At 41.9% G+C, this 20866-nt stretch overlaps 1 protein-coding gene across 1 annotated transcript in view; it reads right to left on the minus strand.

Annotated features, from left to right (window-relative positions):
- LOC137624225 (uncharacterized) overlaps positions 1-20866 on the minus strand; it is a 185376-nt gene that overhangs the window by 84727 nt on the left and 79783 nt on the right. Inside the window, exons 5-9 of the mRNA XM_068354726.1 lie at positions 18026-19547; positions 17056-17691; positions 16830-16949; positions 8359-8745; positions 8094-8201 (exon numbers count right to left, since the gene is read on the minus strand). Coding sequence (XP_068210827.1) covers positions 8094-8201; positions 8359-8745; positions 16830-16949; positions 17056-17691; positions 18026-19547 — 2773 coding nt within the window. The remainder of the gene's footprint in view (positions 1-8093; positions 8202-8358; positions 8746-16829; positions 16950-17055; positions 17692-18025; positions 19548-20866) is intronic.

Genomic DNA, 20866 nt, shown 5'->3' on the forward strand with positions numbered 1-20866 from the left:
TCCACTTGTCGACGCCGATGCTCTTCCCCGCGACCAGAAAACGCAAACTGGTCAACCAAAACTCTCTGACGCGACTCATCAAAATCAACCTGGCGTTGAACACTGTGAATGGGAGACCGTCTAAGTGATAACTCGTCAAGGCCATATACCATCGAACGTTTGTGCGATAACTGGTCTGACATCGAACGCCCAGACACAACGCCAACACCTGGTTGATAAGAATCCATCAACGACGAGAGTTGTTCCTTCATAGACAAAAGCGCAGTCCATTTCGGATCAACAGAACTCCTAGAAGGAAGATTCGCACTAATGTCACCACGCATTTCAGGGGAAGAAAGCCAATCCGATGGAAGAGGAGGTGCATGAATAGTTACAAGGTCCGAATCGGAAGGAATCATATCCGCACGAACACGGTGATCTGAACGTTTGGCCGGAGTGCAAGCGCTGGGAGAACGGAAACGTTCCGGTGAACCCCACGAACTACATCCTGGCCGCACAGGCGATTCCCGACGCTGTGAATCAACATGGGAGCGTTTAAGCGGTCTCGACGCTCGCCGCCAGATCTCACTCCCCGACCCTTCATCGGAAGACAGGGATAACGTATGAACCTCACCTTTCCTACGATGAGGGTGAACGACCTGAGCTACGGCAACAGGAACGTTCGAGGGGACGTCTGCACGATTGATGATGCTTCTCGTTCCCTTAAGCCGTTCGACATTACTTCTCCCATGGGTTCGAGAGCTCGAAAGAGGTCTAAGGCTAGGTGAACGACAAGATCGTGCCGACGCACCCTCCGCAACACTAAACACATTATCAACACTTGTCACAACACCGAGAGAGTCACGATTCTTCGGTACCACATCAGACACTCGTGTCGACGCACCTTCCGCAACACTAACCACATTATCAACACTTGTCACAACACCGAGAGAGTCACGATTCTTCGGTACCACATCAGACACTGAAACACTTTCCACAGTTCCGATAGGATCACGGTTTTTCAATACCTTTAACTCTGAAAAGATAGTATTTCTATCGGCTGCTAAGGACTCAACTTTCTCACCAAGAGACAAAATAGCAGTAAACATGTCCTTCATAGTAGGTTCCTGATCTACCACCACAGGGGAAGGAACAGGATTAGGAACAGGTAAATTAGGTAAGGTTCTATCCACAGATCGGGAAGAACTACGCCTAACTCTATCTCTCTCTAATCTCCTAACATAACGATCGTAAGAAACAAAATCATCATTAGTTAAGGAAAGACACTCATTACACCTATCATCTAATGAACAAAATTTACCCCTACATTTTACACAAATAGAATGAGGATCAATAGATCCATTAGGAAGTCGTGTACGACAACCCTCACTAACACACCTACGCTGAGCAGGGGAGGAGTCGGCCATTTTAAAAATTAACGTGAGAGACCGACAAGCAAAAAGTAAGGGAAAAAACAATAAAGAAAATCTCAAACAAAAAGATTTCAAGATAAGAACCAAGGAAAATTAATCAACGATAGCTTAAACTCAAAAAAGAACGTTGTACATCACCAAACAACTTCCCAAGAGAGTAAAAACACGAGAGCGAACTTCTGTATGTCAGTCAGCTATGACGGCAGAGAGAAGAACTGGAGTTGGTGTGTAGTTCCACCTGTTCTACCGCTAGGGTGCGGTTGGTACACCTGGCGTATCTTCGATAGCGCGAGATTTGAATTTTCTGCCCTGGCGTCAGGGACTTCAGCTCTTTTATATAACCAGCGGGTAAGTTTTATATTTAAAAATGACAAATTCGTAGATAATTTGTATTTTTCCTAACTATACAAACCTTAGCTATTTAATAGGGGTATTACTTTTGGCGTAACTGAAATGACGAGCCATTAATTTCTAACCCTTTTATCCCCGGGCTATTTGGATCTTTCCAACCCTCAACCCCCAGGGGTTATTTTTTTCAAGCACATTTTGCAATATATTTTTTTTTACATTGCTCTAACAGCCTTAATTTTCATCATAGAGAGGTCAGGTTGGTCTCATTCTCTTGGAAAATACCTGAAGTTTCTCAAAAAGTTATAAAAAATATGCAAAAAAAAAAAATGTAAATAGCAGTTTTTTGCAAGGACGTACCGGTACGTCCATGGGGGTAAAGGGATGAGTTTTGTGAAACGTACCAGTACGTCCTTTGGGGGTAAGAGGGTTAACGAGGGTTTACTACCCACACCGCTAGTTAGCGGGGTAGAGGAGGGTAGCTTGCTAACACCACCCCCACCCTCTCACATACCTGTGCTTGATGCTTGAGCTCACTTTGCTTGGAGGTAGGACTTCAAGGGGGATAGGCTGGCGGGCAAGTTTGGTTAAATAGCTAAGGTTTGTATAGTTAGGAAAAATACAAATAATCTACAAATTTGCCATTTGTTCCATAACTGGAATACAGACCACCTATTAGCAAGGGTGGACGTCCCAGCCAGTCTGGCTTTTGGCTTTGCCCGGGGCTTGTTATTTGAGTATGTCAGCACCCAAGAAATAAGGAGAGTCCCTGCTCCTCGCTAGAACCTTGCTACACAAGGACTGTGGCCTACGCAAGCTGTGTGTGAAGGTATGAGAAGTGTGACTCGTCCTAGGAAGTTGTTCTGAAGTTCTTTAGATGGAAACTTGTAGACTAGGACTTTCCCAATACCACCTCGTTAGGGTATGGGGACGTAACAGTATTAATCTTAATGCTAGGAACACAAGGGAGCATGGTTTACCTGCAGTGGTTTGAGGTCAGCTATGCAGAGAACCCAGGATGCTGCTTTCCCCAAGAGAGGGGATGATGAAGAAAAGAATAAGGGCCAGTCAAACCTTTTCATTCATGCAGACTAAAACCGGGTAACAATGCCCTCAACCTTCTGCTACTTGTCCAATAAGGAGTTTGAGGTTCTAAACCAGCTGTTGTGAAGCCACCACAGGGCCGATAGCGAACATATCGAGTCTCCTGTGAGTCAAGTCTTGCAGGGAGTGGGATGTGAATGTTGTTTGACGTTTCCAAACCCCAGCTTGAAGAACCTGCGTCACTGAAAAATTTCTTTTGAAGGCCAGGGACGTAGCTATGCCCGACATCATGTGCTCTAGGGGGACGTGATGGAGGAGGGTCTGGATTCAAGGCCAGGTCAATGACCCTACGAATCCATGCAGAGATGGTGTTCTTGGTGATCCTCCTCTTAGTCCTTCCTGTGCTGACGAATAGAGCTGGTACATGAGGACGGGCTGCAGCTGTTCTTTTGAGGTACAGCCTCAAGCACCTTACTGGGCATAGTAAGAGATGGTCAGGGTCATCTGTTACAGTACGGAGACTAGAAATCCGGAAGGAGTCGAATCGAGGATCCACCACTCCAGGATTCTGAGTCTTAGCAATAAACTCAGGGACGAAGCTGAACGTTACCTCCCCCCATCCCCTTGAATGGGCGATGTCATACGAGAGACCATGAAGTTCGCTGACTCGCTTGGCCGAGACCAAAGCTAGCAGGAATACCGTCTTCCAAGTTAGGTGGCGATCTGATGCCTGGCGTAATGGTTTATAGGGAGGTCTCTTAAGAGACCTGAAAACTCGAACCACATTCCATGGGGGAGGTCTCACTTCCAACTGAGGGCAGGTAAGTTCATAACTCCATATGAGTAGAGAAAGTTCTAGCGATGGAGAAATGTCTTCTTTTCAGCCTGAAGGCGAGGCTTAAGGCTGAGCAATAGCCTTTCACTGCCGAGACTGATAGGCGCATTTCTTCACGCAAATACACGAGGAACTCCGCTATTGCTGGAATAGTGGCATTGAGTAGAGAGATACCCCTTCCACAACACCAACCACAGAAGACTTTCCACTTTGCCTGGTAAACTGCTGCTGATGACTTTCAAAGGTGTCCAGACATCCTGAGAGCAACTTGTTGCGAAAATCCTCTCTCAGACCTGGATAGTCTCCAGGCGTGAAGTCGTAGTGAACCTACGGCTTTGTGGAAGAGGTTGGCGTGTGGTTATTTGAGTAGATTGTGTCGTGGAGGGAGTTCTCTTAGCTGCTCCGTTAGGAGTTGCAGGGGGTCCGGGAACCATTCTGCGTGATGCCATAGCGGAGCTATGAGGGTCAATAAAAGATTGACCGATGTTCTGGTCTTGTCAAGTACCCTCCTCATCAGACAGAACGGGGGAAAGGCGTAAACGTCGAATATGTCCCACCGTTGTTGGGAAGCATCTTGCCAGAGAGCCTTGGGGTCTGGGACTGGGGAACAGTACAGCGGGAGCCCGAAGTTTAGGGCAGTTGCGAAGAGGTCCACAGTCAGAGAACCCCACAAAGTCAGGATTTTGTTGGCTACTAGATGATCCAAAGACCACTGAGTACTCACTATCTGAGATGCTCTGCTCAGGTTGTCGGCGAGTACATTCCTCTTGCCCGAAATGAAGCGTGCCGATAGTGGTAACGAGTGGATTTCGGCCCATCTCGGTATCTCTACTGCTAGATGGGATAGTTGCTGTGAAAAAGTACCTCCTTGTTTGTTGATGTAGGCCACTACTGTGGTGTTGTCGCTCATCACCACCACAGAGTGACTTTCCAGGTACTGTTGAAACTGTTGAAGGGCTAGAAAGATGGCCTTCATCTCTAGGAGATTTATGTGAAGGTACTTTTCTGACTCTGACCAGAGGCCTGAGGTCGTGTGGTGCAGCACATGGGCCCCCTCAGATTATGACAATTAGCCGCCAACAAATCGCCTCCAACAATTCGCCACCAAAGATAGTTCTCCACCAACAATTCGCCACCAAAGATAGTTCTCCACCAACAATTCGCCACCGCAAATAAATAATTACCAATTACTACTTAACTTAGCTATTTTAGTCTGAACAATTACCATATCTTGTAAATTGCCTAATTTAGCTATTTTACTCAAAACATTTCTTGAACATTGTAAAAATACAAATAGCTAACAATATTCTAAATGAATATATAGATAACTTCAGTATCCCTTCGTGCAGGAGAATGTTGGCGCGCGGGAGAGCGCTGGCGCACAGGAAAGCACTGTTGCGCAGGAGATCGATGGCAAGCAGGTAATTTGCGCACAGGAGAACGTTGGCGCGCAGGTGAGTGTTGGTGCGCAGGTGGGCGCTGGCAAATAGGAGATCATTGGCGCGTGGGCGCAGTGTGCTCAGGGCGCACAGGAGATCGTTGGCACATGTGCGCATGAGGGCGCGCATGGTGCATGGTGGAGCTATGCTCTTGTTGAAGCGTATGCGCATGTTGGCGCGTACGCTCTTGATGCCCTGTGTTAGGATAAGGGAGATCAGCGCGTAGTGATGGGGCATGACGAGCTACTAATGAGCGCTTGTCAGGTTTCGTGGGCGCGTAGCGCGTAGGTTGTTGGCGCGCAACAGCACGTTCAGTTGGAGCCTTGTTAGGCTCATGCAGGAATGGCGACAGCAGTTTGGCAGGTCTGTCGGGTGGAAGGTCGACGTGTCCTTTAAAAGGACGACCTTCCACCGAAGGAGATCGCGAACGATCTGCAGAGGGGTCCAGGACTAATGCAGGTGCAGTGACGGATGATCGGTCTAGAGGCTCCTCTGAGGGGGACTGCATAGATGTTGAACCAAAGAGGCGCCTCCTCACCGCAGGTGAAGGAAGGCCTCTATGGCGAAGAGGCCCTTCCGACGGATGCACCCTCTGGGGGCCGTTGGATCAGTAAACTGACCTTCAGCAATCCTCCGAAGAGGAGTCTCTGTAAATGAACTCCCATGAGGGGGAGAAACACTAGCAGGAGAGACTGACGATGGACTTAGTTTCTCCCTCGTAGGTTGATCAGGAATGGGAGAAACTAAGCCGTCAGCAACCGTAAAGTCTGGAGTGGAAGAGATGGGTGAAACCGCATTGGATACCTCTGACACCACAACGTCGACAAGAGACAGAGGATCAACCTCTGACGGTGACAACGATTGCTTGACAGCAGCACCCAATTGGATGTAGTTAAGCAAAACCTCCTTGGAGGGGGAACCCGTAAGCCCCAAGGAGGACCAAAGCTGAAACAAAGAGGTTAGTGACATGACCTCCCCCAGGGGGAGAGGTGGAGCTGCTTCGCTAGGGGAAGCAACGTCATCTCTCGAGACCCGAGGTTGGTTAACAATAAATCGGTCTACGCTACCACTTGACGGTCTCTCAAAAGAGACCGACCGAATGGGAGCTTCGGAGGAGGTTTGGGCAACGGAAGAAGAGGCCTTGGGTTTTTTTCCCTTCAAAGCAACCTTCGAAGGAGAAATATCCCGTTTGGACTTCTTCCGTCATCGCGAAAACCTCTCCCACTGGGAGGTAGACCACTCCCTACACTTGTTGATACTATCACACCATTGGCCCCTACAAGAAGGACAAAGGGCGTGAGGATAAGTCTCGACCGCCGACATGAACGTTCCACAGGGGCGGTCGCGAAAACCAGGGCAGGTGCGCATGATCGCAGAGGCCAACTTAACATACACAGAAACTAGAACTAGAAAGAACAAAAGCAATTAAATGGCTGCCAATATGACGGCGAGGATGAGAACAGACACGTCCGACCACCATCCGAGCCGAGAGCAAAGTGAGCTCAAGCACAGGTGTGTGAGAGGGGGGTGGGGGGGTAGCAAGCTACCCTCCCCTACCCCTGCTAACTGGCGGTGTGGGTAGTAAACCCTCGCTAAAAATTAATTGCTCGTCATTTCAGCTACGCCGAAAGTAATACCCCTATTAAATAGCGTGGTTTGTATTTCAGTTACGGAACAAATGTTTTTTCTGGGTAAATCATCAGGCATCAATAGTAGAAGACCATGGTAAAGAGACTATGGCACTACTCCGGACTAGAGACATTGGTTTGATTTTGGAGTGTCCTCCTAGAAAAGTTGTTTACCATAGCTAAAGTCTCTCTTCTACCCATATGAAGGGAAAAGTAGCCACAAAACAATTACAGTAAAAGAATAGTTTGGTTTGTATAGTGTAGTCATGTGTATAAGGAAAGAGGAAAATGTGTAATGTTTAGGGCAGACTGCAATTTCCAGAGATCTAGAGCTTTATGGGTTGGTCTGGGGATAAGGTGATTATAAGAAATTTCCTGAAACAAATTTAAGAGGTATAACATGCATGTGTAGTACTTGGCTCATTTGTGGCACCCACAAGAAGAAACCGGATAGAAGGGCAAAGGGGAATGGCACTAAAAGCTAATCACAAGGGACACACAACAGGGTGGCAAGCACATGGTTTACCACCCAATGAGCCTTCTTACGCCCTTCCCATCTCAGCACTTTCCCTTCCCTATTAGCAGAAGTCTTCTGAGCAGACTACTTAGCTAATACCTTGGCTTATGGCACACTATGGGGATCACCAATGGGCTTAATGGTACTGGAGTCACCAACAGTGTTGGGACTGGGATCACTGCTGAATCACTGGTGTTATTTGCATCACTTATTCCAGGGACCAGGGGCAAAGTACAGTCGGACCTCAGTTTTCACGGGTTCTGTATTTGTGGATTTGATCATCCGTCATACAGAGAACAGTATAACCTATTAACCCTTTCACTATGAGGTCGCGGATCCGCTATATAAAAGATTTGTCACCATCCAATATACTTACTCTACAATAACCTACATTTTCATGTCTATTTGTTTTAGTGCTGATTGCAAAATAAATTTTTCAAATGTTTGTTTTGTTTTCCATTGTATTTCCCTCTGAACAACCAAAATAATTCTTCATTCATTGTGAAGCAATTACAGAATAATATTTTAAAAATTTGTGTTACATAATGGTAAAGCATTGTGATTTTATGAGGAGGAGAAACTTTACATGCATTGAAGTGACTACGTTATACCAATAATTCCACAATAAATAGCCGTCAAAAGATGTAAAACTACACATCAGCAATAGACTTTATGTTGAACAAAAATGTAATGAAAATATCCATTTGTCTCGTTTGACACAAGAAGTATTCACTAATAGCCATCGTAAGATATACTGTAGTCCGTGCTATCCCCCAGGGGGAGTATGCCTAGAGAAAAAAAATTCTCAATATAAAAAGAATACTATACTAAATACAAATCAAATCCCATAAACAAATGATGCTTACTCACCATCAGTAGCAGTTTTACCAATTACTTCCATCTTCTTATCAGGAAACCGAAATCCTGACAACACTTTTATCACTGCTGGTTCTCCCTTAAAAGTGAAGTGAAGAGCATCTAGAAAATCAAAGGTCATTTAATTACTCGAAAATTAGGAATATTTTGTAATATCAGCTCTCAAGTACATAAATAATTCATTCGACATGAAATCCTAAATCATTTACCAATAAAACCTTGTTCTTCATGAACAATTTCCTTTAAATTTATTACTCACTTTTTATAAGAACACCTTGATCACACGCTCCTAATTCTACAAACATTTCCTTAACATCCTTCACTGGTACAATGTCGGTAAAGTTGCTCACGACTATTGTAAGTACAGGTGTTTCAGGCACTTGAACTGGACCCACACTTGTAGACAATGGACCCACACTTGCAAGGATTTTAGGTGGATCCACAAATGCAGGCACTTGAATATGGCTCACAGATGCAGGTACTTGAGGTAGACCCACAGTTTCAGCCACAGTAGGTCCAACTTTGTTCTGCTCTAATTGTGGGTATATCTGCTGTACTTTGTTCATTTTGTTCTTTTTAATTCTGTCCAAGATATCATGAATACTCAGCAGCATCTCTAAGTCTTCACTCTCAAGTTTGGTTTCACCTTGTTGAATTTGAATAAAAAGTTATAAAGCCATATCATTACATATTCAATCAAAATTTTATTATTCCAAATAACTTATCACTAATTATTCCACATGAATAAAAAGCTCTGAAAATACTTCATCTCCATTGATAATGCAATTCAACATACTGTGTATTTCGGCATATAAGACAACCTTTAAATCCTACAATTCATGTCTAAGAAAAGATCCACATTATGAAATAAACTGATAACATACAGGCAATAAATGAAATATTTGGAAATAATTTGTACATTAATAACTATCCAAACTTTGAGCTATTTACAGAGGAGATATTGTTTGGTGACAGCTGAAACTATCTGTAAGACTTTTATGCAAGGTGTAACTACTCACCACTCGTTAGCGTGGGGGAGCAGGGAGTAGACCTGCCACCCCACTCACACTCGCACTAGTAAAAATATGTCACTTTGAAATTGCAGGCAAGACTTCTTGGGGGGAAAGGTGATGGCTGGACCAGTATGTGTAAATAACTCTAGATTTATACATGTATGAAAGCAGTTGTTGACTTACGACTGTTTGACTTTGCGACCACTTTTACACTGTGATTACATCAAAAGTGAAAACATTTCCTTAGAAATAATATACTTTCTGGTATAAAATGAACTAATTTGTATTGGTAAGTTATGTTTTCATTTATTGATAATACAGTGAACCCTCGCTACTTCGCGGTTCGACCATCGCGGATTCACCACTTCGCGGATATTTTCCATAACCCATATACAGTATATACAGTATATATATATATATATATGTATATGTATGTATATATGTATATGTATATATATACTGTATATATATATATATATATATATATATATATATATATATATATATATATATATATATATATATATATATATATATATATATATATATATATATATATATATATATATACACACACACATATATATATATATATATATATCTAAAGTAGGAAGATGTGATGTAGTTCTAAGGGAAAAGTATGGGAAATATGTCTGGGTAATAAGCAAAGCTCTACCTCCAGTTTGTTTCTTCATTATGATCAGAGATAAATGTAAACAAAACATTGGTTGCCATTTTTTATCGTGCTTTTTAGCGTGTTTAGGAAATGCATGATTTAAATCGCCTTTAATATTTGTGCCTGTTTTAGTTTAGGGTATTGTAGTACATGCATTAAGTGTTCTGTACATTAAAGGGTAGTTTGTTAACAGTACTACGTACAAGGGAAGGTTTTAAAAGTCTGAATATACATGTTGAATAAATAGGTAAATATGGTGTCACTACTTCGCGGATTTTCACCTATCGCGGCCGAGTCTGGAACCTATCTACCGCGATAAACGAGGGTTCACTGTATACAATATCCATTTTATATAAAAAAAAACATAGAGAAAAGTTTTAATATCTGTCAAGTTCATATTGTATGCCAGGCAATCACTAAAAATGAGCAGGCAAATCAAGTGATTTCCTTTTAACAGGCTATCAATTAATTTTAGTATTCCCATATTTAAAATATTGAATAATGATACAATGTATTTCATGGGTCTGTATTGGTTGTTATGAGTGCTGAAAGTGAAAGTGATGGAAGAGGAGGAGGACAAACTTCAGAAAACATTAACACTGCTTTATGAAACAAATTAACAAATGGCAGAAAACCTTAACACTCAACTTTACAAAAAATTTCAAATAAAGTTTTTTTTTGCTCTTTTCTAATTTTTCATTCCTTTCTAGTTTATGTTTTGTACTTTTTAAATTTCATCAATTTCTTCACTTCCACTTTTCTGCTTTTTCAGATCACTTTGAGCTTCCTCTTGGCCTACTGATGGCCTCTTTAAAAAATTCCTCCCAAAGTAAGCTTTTTTCTGCCTGCTTTTTAAAATGTTCCTGAAATGAGTCGGGCAAACATCATTGCACTGCGGAAGAACATGACCTATGTAAACCTTTTAGGGGTGTCTCTTTTCTACAAAAGCTCCCATATTATGATAGCAAGCTAGAGCCTCCTTAATTACTGCGGTTGTCACAGGGTCCTTCTCCTCGTCACCTCCATCAGATCGTCCGTCGTAAGCTCTTCTTGGTGTTCCTCGAGAAGCTCATTGATGTCGGCCTCATCGAGCGTAACAATCTCCTCAACCTCACATTGCAGAACAGTTTCCGGATCGTCCACTTTTTCGGCTTTGGCTTGAGCTGGGCCCATGTCGAATCCCACGAAGTCTCGTGCGGAGACAGCATCAGGCCACAGCCCCTTCCACAAAGAGTTCAAGGTGTGCCTCGAAACCGCCTCCCAAGCTTGATCGATAAGTTGGAGGCATATGAAAATGTTGAAATGCTCTTTCCAAAATTTGATGCAGGGTGAGATTTGTGCCTTCAGTGATTTCGAAACAACTCCTGAAGAGCTGTTTTGTATAGAACCTCTTGAAGTTGGAAATAACTTGTTTAGTTCATGGGCTGGAGGAGTGGGATGGTGTTAGGCAGAAGATAAAGAACCTTGATGAAGGAATACTCCAAAAGAATATCTTCCTCTAGGCCAGGAGGGTGAGCAGGGGCATTGTCCAACACCAGCAGACATTTCATCTTCTAAATATTTTCTGACAGTCGAACTGAAACAGATTTACCCACTAAGCGTACAAGTCTCATTACCCAGGCTTTTGCATTAGCCCTTCACATCACCAAAAGTTTTTCCTTTAGCACTTTGTGGGTCTTGAAGGCTTGAGGAGTCTCCGAATAACACATCAGTAGGGGACTGACCTAACAATCACCACTGGCGTATGCACAGAGTGCAAGGGTAAGCCTGTCCTTCATAGACTTTTGCCCGGTACCTTCTCTTTCGCTGTGATGTACGTCCAAAAAAAGCACAGTTTCATCACAGTTGAAGACTTGCTGGGGACTGTAGCCTTCCTGGAGAATCAACGCATCAAATATCTTAACAAAAGCTACGGGAATGCCTAAACAAAAGCTTCGGCTGCTTTTGTGTCTACGTTGGCAGCCTCCCCATGACACATCACCGAATGAATGCCAAACGGTTTCTTGAATTTTTCAAACTACCCCCGAGAAGCCTTAAACTTGGGGAGTGCCGGCTTTGATGTCCCTTCTCCTGCGTCATCTTCGGCCTGAGCTTGCACAAGATCACCGAAACTGGCGCTGGCCTTCTAGCAGATTATCGTCTCGGTGATTACGTCTCCAGCAATTTCTCTCCATCTCATCATGGGCGTAGCTCCTCTTGGTGGAATAAACAGTCATGCCCTTAGGTATTGCTACTTTGATGGCTTTATTCTGCTTAAGGATGGTGCCTATCGTCGACAGATTTTGGCCATATTCCTTAGCGATCTCACTCAACCACATGCCAGTCTCATACTTCTTGATTATCTCCAGCTTCGTCTCCATTGAAAGTATCCCCTTCTTCTTTCCCTGAACATCAGCAACAGTCTTGGAACACATGGCTAATAATGTAAGAGTTGAAAAACACAACACAATACAGTTCAGTAAACAAAAGCACGAAAGCGAAATCCCCTACACGAATTCAATCTGAACGAAAGTGCAACCAAAACAAAATGGTTGAGGAACTCTGATACATAGATGCATGATAGGATAGAAGCTGACCAATAGGAGAGCAGGATCTTATGGCAGTAACTAGCATCAAAGTAGAGAGATAACCAATGAGAGAGCAGGAAGATGGTGGAGAGTTTATTTTAGCGGCGCACGAAAATAAAATTATTCTTGGCGGTCAAGCAAATCTTGTACTGTATCTCGTTTCCTATGATGGAAAATTTTTCTTAACATCATGTGAAAAAATCTTTGTATCTCGTTTCGTATCATGAATTTTTTGTATAAAGAAACTTTCGTATCAAAAGGTATAACTGCACTGTATATGATATCCTATGAAACAAGAAAATGAAATAGATATACAGCAAGAAAATATTTATACAATACGACCGAGATGATTATGGAATCATGATGCAGCACAATAAATCTATGTAAACTATACTTTTCAAGTTTGACATATGTCCAGATTGACTTACGACGTGACGTACCTCTCGGTCCCTATCTTGGTGGTAAGTCAACGACTACTCTACCAGTAGTTAGGAAAAATACAAATTATTTCCAAATTTATCATTTGTTCTGGCACTATATACAAATTCTTTCATTATTTACAATGGAGAATCACCATAAAATGGGTGGAAGTTCCGAACCAACTACATGGTAACTGTCCCTGGGTGCTACTCTGAGCTTCGCACGAACTGTTTTCGATGCAACCTGTCATCTCTCTAATCTTGAATATGTGCAGAGCTTGAAGGCCTGAGCAATTTGTGAGAAGGTATTAGAACTTAACCCTGAGTTGTGACTCAACTAGGTAAGATCAATATTGGAGCTAAACTCCACACTTAACCAAGACATTGACCAATTCTGCCTCGCACAGAGATCAGGGACATAACAAATATATATCACATAAATGAGGTTACACAAGGGATTGCAGGTACCCACCTGCAGTCAGAGGAGGTCAGCTTGAAAAGTTCCTCGGATGCTGAAGCTACAAGAGAGGTGAGAATGAAGAACGAGGAGGCTAGTCACTCGCACATTCATTCAAGTCTTATAATGGGTGTATCTGCTTTCAACTGACCGCTACTTATTCTACAAAGGAGCTGAGATGTTTGTGACCATGCTTTGTGCAGTCACCACAGGACATATCGAGGTTCCTGTGGGTTACGTCTTGCAGGCAGTAGGTTGTGAACAAAGTTTGACATTTCCACACGTCCGCTTGTAACACCTGCATCAAAAAGAAGTTTTTTATAATGCCAGGGATGTGCTAATACCCCTGACATTGTAGGCTATAGGTCTACGGTTAGGCAGAGTGGGGTCTGATTGAAGAGCCCACTTGATTACCTGTCTAATCCAAGAGACCAAGTTCTTAGTGCTAGTCCTCTTTACTCTTCCCGTACATACAAAGAGTCTGTTAACCTGTGGATGAGACCCAGTGGTTTGTTTAAGGTATTTCCTCAATGCCCCTCACATTGCAAAGTAACAGCTAACCTGGGTCATCAATTACAGAAAGAAGACTCTAAAACCGGATGCACCCAAATCTAGGATCCACTACAGTTGAATTTTGAGTGTCAGGGACGAAGCAGAGTGTCACTTGGCCCTTTCTCCTTGAATGGGCAACATTGTGGGGCAGACCGTGTAGCTCACTACCCTCTTCCCAGAGGCCAGGGCTAACAGGAAAACCATCTTCAAGGTCATCTTATGACCTGATGACTGACATAGCGCTCACCTGTGGAGTGAGCAAAGATGAAGCTTTGCACACTAGCGAGAGAGGGATGACAAACTCACTAAAATGAACATGGCGTTTAGTCGGAAGAGCGCGCAAAATATTATCAGGCAGAGGAGCTGACCCGCCCACCTTGCCATGTATTTGGGTGCACAGTGTGCAACACTCGTCCGCTAGACTAGGCTCTACATCTCTCCAAACTAGCGCGCTTTGGAGAAAAGCACCCCTGATCGTCCTTTCTCCTGAAGATGAAAGACGAACAGCCTTACCCTACCCTACGTGCTCAGATGTTTGGGCACCAGAGGGTGAGTAAGGCTGAGTTGTTACACTGGCGTTTAGATAGAACAGCAGGTAGAAGCCCTCCGTGCAAGCGAGAGGGTCCCCTACTACAGCTGGTGAAGGGCGACTCTCCTGCAAACAGGAAGGTTGCCCAACACCTGGAGGAAGCCCTCTGGGCAGTTCACTCTGCTTTCCTTTGCCATGCTGGAAGAACCCAGAGAGAAGGGCGGCATTGAGAGTTACCGAGGGAACATGGCCGAAGCTAGTTTCCTAGTTCATCTCGGAGGGATCCCCTGACGACTAGCCCCGGGGGTACTCGTCTGCATCTGCTCACGTTTGGCCGTCGAAGAAGGCCAAATGTAAGGTGGACAAGCAGAGGCTGAGGTCGCTACATCCAGAGACATGAAACACTCCTTCAGTACAAGACCTCCAATCTCCGAAGTATCGAGCGTGTCCCCAGACGCAGGACCTTGAGAAGCTGTTCCTTGCACAGGGAACCTGTGAGCCACAAGGAAGGCTACACCTGATGCACCGTGTCAGCAGAGAGAAACTCCCTTATGGCAAAAGTCAGACAGCAAGGTTTCTTCACCTTCGAGGACAACCCCAAAGGATAAGAATCCCTCCTTCCCTTCTTCCACCATCTACTGTACTGCTTCCACTGGGAGGGAGGCCACCCCCTACACTCGGCACAAGGAGATGCCTTCAAGCAGGTAAGAGTCCTGCACACAGGAAAAAGACTGTGAGGATCAGTCTCCATAGCTGATATAAAGGCGCCCTTCTCTGGCAGGACAAACCCACTTAATCAATCCTCATGTCAAGCACACCAGAAATGAGAAAGGGAAAGTTTTAAGTTTTAGACCAGATGTTTATTGTCAAGTTTGCGGGAAAGAACGACATCTGTTCTCTTCCGAGCCAAAATGAAAAGTGACCTAATATTACTAGTGTGAGCAGGTTGACAGGTCTACACCCCCGCTAACTAGCTCTGGATAGTTATAACTCTCTTAAAAGTCTCATAACTAGTTTCAGCTGTCACCAAAATATACATTCAATATCAAAAGGGTTTGTATATAGTGCTGGAACAAAGCCCTTTTTACTTTATATATTATTGACACATATTCATAATAAAGAGCTTATTCCTTTGACGTTGGACTTCGGTTCCCTGTTATTTCAAGGAATAAGCTCTTTATTATGAATTCTTCTTCTTCTTCTTTGTCTGCATCTTTTCCCACCTTTATGTGGGGTCGATGTTTCTGACCAGCATTCTCCATCTATCTCTGTCCCGCTTTTTATCTTGCGTAAAGAAACCAGTGGGATACTGAGGGTCATTTCTAAACGCAAGATAAAAAGGGGGACTGAGGTAGATGGAGAATGCTGGCCAGAAACATCGACCCACAGATAAAGGTGGGAAAAGATGCAGACAAAGAAGAAGAAGAATTCATAGTAAAGAGTTTATTCCTTGAAATAACAGGGAACCAAAGTCCAACGTCAAATTGGCATGTGCTGGTTCACAACATCTGTTTTAGTCACTCACAGACTTAGGAACTTGCCAGTTTTCTAACACAGCCACCCTTTAACTTGACTTTTCCAGTCATTATCCCATTTGAATAGGAAAAGGATAGTTTGTAATCTGAATTGTAGAGGTTTTAAACACGCATTAACAATTATTTGTCATCAGAAAATTAGTAAGTCAACTACATTATGCTGAAAGCAATCATCCAGCACTAGGATCCTTCTGAATAATGTATACGCTTGAACCAGATTGGCCGTTGCCGTGGTAACTGACGTTATGACTTTGGCTCCCTATTACATATCAATGAATTTACTTTCCTCAATGCAAACTCAGCTAAAACAATGTAAACACCCTCAGCTGTTTTTATCATCAGATGATTTCAAGCTATCACTATGGACGATAAGCTGCTCACATATAAACTACAAAAAGTATTATCAATAAAATTTCCAAACTTATAAAAAACATTTTGTAATAAACATAACAAAAATACCAATATGGTATAGACTAACAGCTTTCATACAGTTTACTAAAAGCTATAAGTATTATTATTTATCACTTGGATGTGTAAATGCGTTCATTCGCTCGTTCGTTGTGATTGGTAAGGAAACATACATGATATGAAATTAGCTTTGCTATTTTGTTTAACTTAAATTTCTAAAGATACAGTACGTAAAACATTTGTAATAACATCACCTTTACATTAATAATATTCAATATGATACCTGATGCTGCAAAAGCCAGCTTATAAAGAGAAGATTTTGTAATTCAGCAGAAGTTTTACAGTACAGATATAAGATATCACTAAAATTTTCCCTAATTTTCAACCATGTCTTATCTAGAGGTTGTCTCATATGAGAATACAGTATATAGTGGCTCTTAAATTTAAAATAAGGAACAGTTTATACAGCTCCATAGGGTCTATTTTATTTCATGGAAACTTAACCATATAAAAAAGGCCAATTATATGTGATATTTGCAATAAAGAAATCATAACATCTGTAAGCATCAAATACCTTTCGTATCTCCTCCAATAAGTTTCACCTTGGCATTGTCACCAAAGACTTTGAGATAATTGAGAATGCGCTCAGCTTTCTCTGCATGTTTTCGTTGATTATAATGAATCATGAGAAACCCTGAAAAGAGACAAGCTTCTACTAAAATCTGCTAAAATATATGTTAATAAATACCACTATGAAACACATTTACGCTAATAATTTTCAAACAACTTCAGAGACTTACGGGCAGGCTGACCCTTTTGTTTGCGAGGCCATTTCATGTCTCCCATCTCTCCAAATGCCTGCAAGAGTGATTTAGCTTGTGCCTCAGTCATGTCAGTTTCCACATTTTCAATAACAAGGTGCCCTTTCATTGCTGTTTTCAATTTTGGTGGTGCCTGGATGGTACAGGCTCCAGCAGAAGCAGCTGATGTTTCAGATACTGGAGCCACTGAGATTGAGGGCACAAATGGGGATGCATATGATTTTTCAGATACTGGTGCCACTGGGACTGAAGGTACATATGTGGATGCATATGATTTTTCAGATACTGGTGCCACTGGGACTGAAGGTACATATGTGGATGCAGCTGCTACAGTTGGAGTAACTGGAGTTGTCCAGCCACTGTAATATGGTGCTGGATATGCATAAGCACCAGGATAAGCAGCTGGAACCATCATCGGATGAGGCGGGACTCCCATTGAAGGGAACTGAGGATTCATTGATACGCCTGCTTCTGGATATGTGTATCCAACTGGAGTGGTACTAGGAGCATATGCATTTGATACTACGTTAGGAGTTACGTAATTCACAGGAGCTTGGTGATCCAATGGTACAACAGCCTCTGAGGGATTTACACCAGGTGGAACCAAGTCCATTTCTGCAGAGTAGAAATTTAATATAAAAATAACCCCAACACACCAGAGTATATATAAAACATTTGGACTGACTATTATCAATTATATTCTATATTTTAATAATGATTACTTAGCAGTCACAATCCATCACTCCTATAGTCCTACTGTCTGAAAAAAAACTCCCCATGAACACAGCTTCCCACTATACTATATACCCTGAAACTAAATTGAAACTATATCATAAAAACACTAAATATAAAGCATATACCACGTTAACAAATAATTAAGCCCTAACAGTTCACGAACATCCACTTGCACATATGCACAAACAACACAACAATTAATGAAAATGCTTACCTCTATCAAGGACATTAACAGGAGTTTTAACTGGAACTGGTTCAAACATTCTTTTAGTTTCACTGACCACCAAATAATATTGGAACATATTCGCCATCATTTTGGACCAAGCTGTTTGTACCTGTTTCAACTGAGGAACATTAACATCCTCCACATACTCTAAAACTGGAGGTCTCTCTTCTTTGTAGGTCTTCATAAGTTCATAAGCATAAGATTCTTTCTCCAAACTACTCATAATTTTGTCCAACCATTTCATCTCCAAGGCCTTGGCACTCCTAATCCATGAACTGGCAACCCCCATGAAATGGGGGACACCAGGGTCTCGCTTGAACATCCTGTGAATAGCATCATGACTGTGTGGGGTAGCATTGCCAGACCAAATTGCACAGAGAGGCATAATGGGAGCTAAGAATATACCAGACCCATTCTTCAATTTGTCAATGGCAAGTGTGGCAAAAGAAAATGCACCTTTCACTTTAGTATTTACCATCTGATCAATACTCATATCCTTAAATTTTGGGTCACCTGCTTTGTCATTCTTGATGACAAATACTGGAATGGGGTCATTGCAGTTTATCAATTTACACTTGGGTGGCCCCAATTCAGATGGCTCTGCAATTTCAGACACTCCAGATAAAACTACATACAGTGTCCTACTTGGGTGTTTTTTCTGTAATTCATTTAAAAAGGCCAGGCCATCTTCATCAAAATCTATATTCTCCTCCAAATATTCAACATTCATTTCTTTCGTTAAAGACTGAAGATGCTTTGTAAATGGTGTATTTCTGATAACAACTACTTTAGTAAACTTCTCCTCAGTCTCAGGTTTATTTTGGGGAGGATCCTCATTATGTTCCATTTTATGGGAGGGGAAAGCTTTTCTAAGGACCCTTGCACTTGGGAATGGGGTTTCCAAAACCAAATTAATGAACTTCTCCATTACCTTAAACCATTCCTTTAATCTAATCTCATATCTATCTTTGGAGGACATAAAAAACAAGTTTATCTCTCCACTCATTATGTACTTCCTGAAGGGTTCAACATTTATCCATGAATTGTTTCTATCACAAGCTTTATTTGTCCACTCTCTGCAAAATTCATTGTACCTCTTATGCATATGTTCATAAGTGAACTTGGTTGCAACGAGGTTATGGTCTTTGGCCGCCTCGTGCAACTTTTGATGAGTTTTGTAATGTTCTTCAATTGCCAAAAGAGCTGGTAAAGGGGGAGCAATGGTAATTAACTCCTTGGATCCCAACCGATCCTGAACAAAGTCACAGGTTAAGCTACCAAGATGTAATATATAATCTAACAAGTTTTTACCAGTTTGATTGGATTTGGTGTGGATAATTCTCAATGGGTCTTTACAATCTTTGCAACTGGCTGCTTCCTTATTATTCATAAAGGTCAAAACACCAGCCAAGAGTATCCATAAAGTATTTCTTCCATTCTCTTTTCTATAATTCTCTATTATGTGAATAATTTTTTCAGTATTTTGGCTGTCTTCATATATCACCTTGACCTAAAAAGAGTAAGATAAAAATTCTAAAGTTGTAGAAGTAATTCGAATTTAAGATCAAAACAGCTGACAATTACAAAGGGACTCACATTAACTTATCTACATTAGTACTTACTTTTACAAGCAACTTTGAATATGAGAAAATCAGTATACGAACATACAAATTCCCTTTGGTTTACAGGCATTGCATTGGTCCGCAAACAAATATTTTGTGCCGTATGGGCATATTTTGTGGACAATTACTATCAAGTAAAAGTAAAATCAGTTCCTGAAAATAAAGAGTGCAAAAAGAAAGATGACAGTATCAATAAAGCACGAATTAAGTGAATTAGATAGGGAACATCATTCAAAAGAAATAACCCAATATTTTACAAGAAATGCTCAAGGAGGGAGATTTTCCTCCCAAGTGGTAATCCCTTTCTCTGCTTCTGTCTTCAAACTAGCCACTACTCTCCTCAAGGTAAAGTTAATCTGTCATTTATTTATATTTTTTATTGTTATTTATCAATTTCAATTAATTTCTGATGTTAGGGGGTATAAATTGTTTAGAAATTACCATTTCAAACCTTTATAAATGAGTGTATAAGAGTATTTAAACCCTTCGCTACGAGGCAGCGGTCCCTGCTTGGTAGGTGTGTACGAGATTTGTGACTATTAGATATATTTTTTGACAGCCTGTAATTGCATGTTCAATTTATATATTTGCATGTTTATTGCATTACTACTAAGTGATTATGTAATAATTCCACGATAGATAGCCTTCGAAATATATAAAAAAAACCACTACAGTAGTCAATATGACAAATTTGGAAGTAGTCATACCTCTCAACCTGAAAGAATCTGCTTACGAAATTTTCACTCTGCGAAATGCAAAGATTTTTACGACTCGCATCATGAAAAATGTTTCGGGCAACGATAGGAAGTACGGTACGAGAGCCCAACCGTGTCCAAGAATGATTTTAAAATGCGTGCCCCGCCAGCCCGTAAACTCGCCACCATTCTCCTGCGCTCCCATCAGTTATCTCCCTAATCAGATTATAGTTACCACCATAAGATCCTGCTCTCCTATTGGTAAGCATCTACTGTACTGTATCCCATCATGCATCTACTCATTGGCGTTCTTATTTCTTTTCCTTTCGGCAGTGGTATCATACGCATTGACTTAGTTTTTGTGATCGCGCCTTCATAATTATTGTACTGTGTGATATTATGTTACGTTATTAGCCATGAGTCCCAAGAAAGTTTTTGATGTCTAGGGAAAGAAGAGGATGATGCTTTCTATGGAGACGAAGATGAAAATGTTCTAGAAATAAGAGGCTGGT

Source organism: Palaemon carinicauda, chromosome 31 (assembly GCF_036898095.1).
Source record: "Palaemon carinicauda isolate YSFRI2023 chromosome 31, ASM3689809v2, whole genome shotgun sequence".
Lineage (NCBI taxonomy): Eukaryota > Metazoa > Arthropoda > Malacostraca > Decapoda > Palaemonidae > Palaemon > Palaemon carinicauda.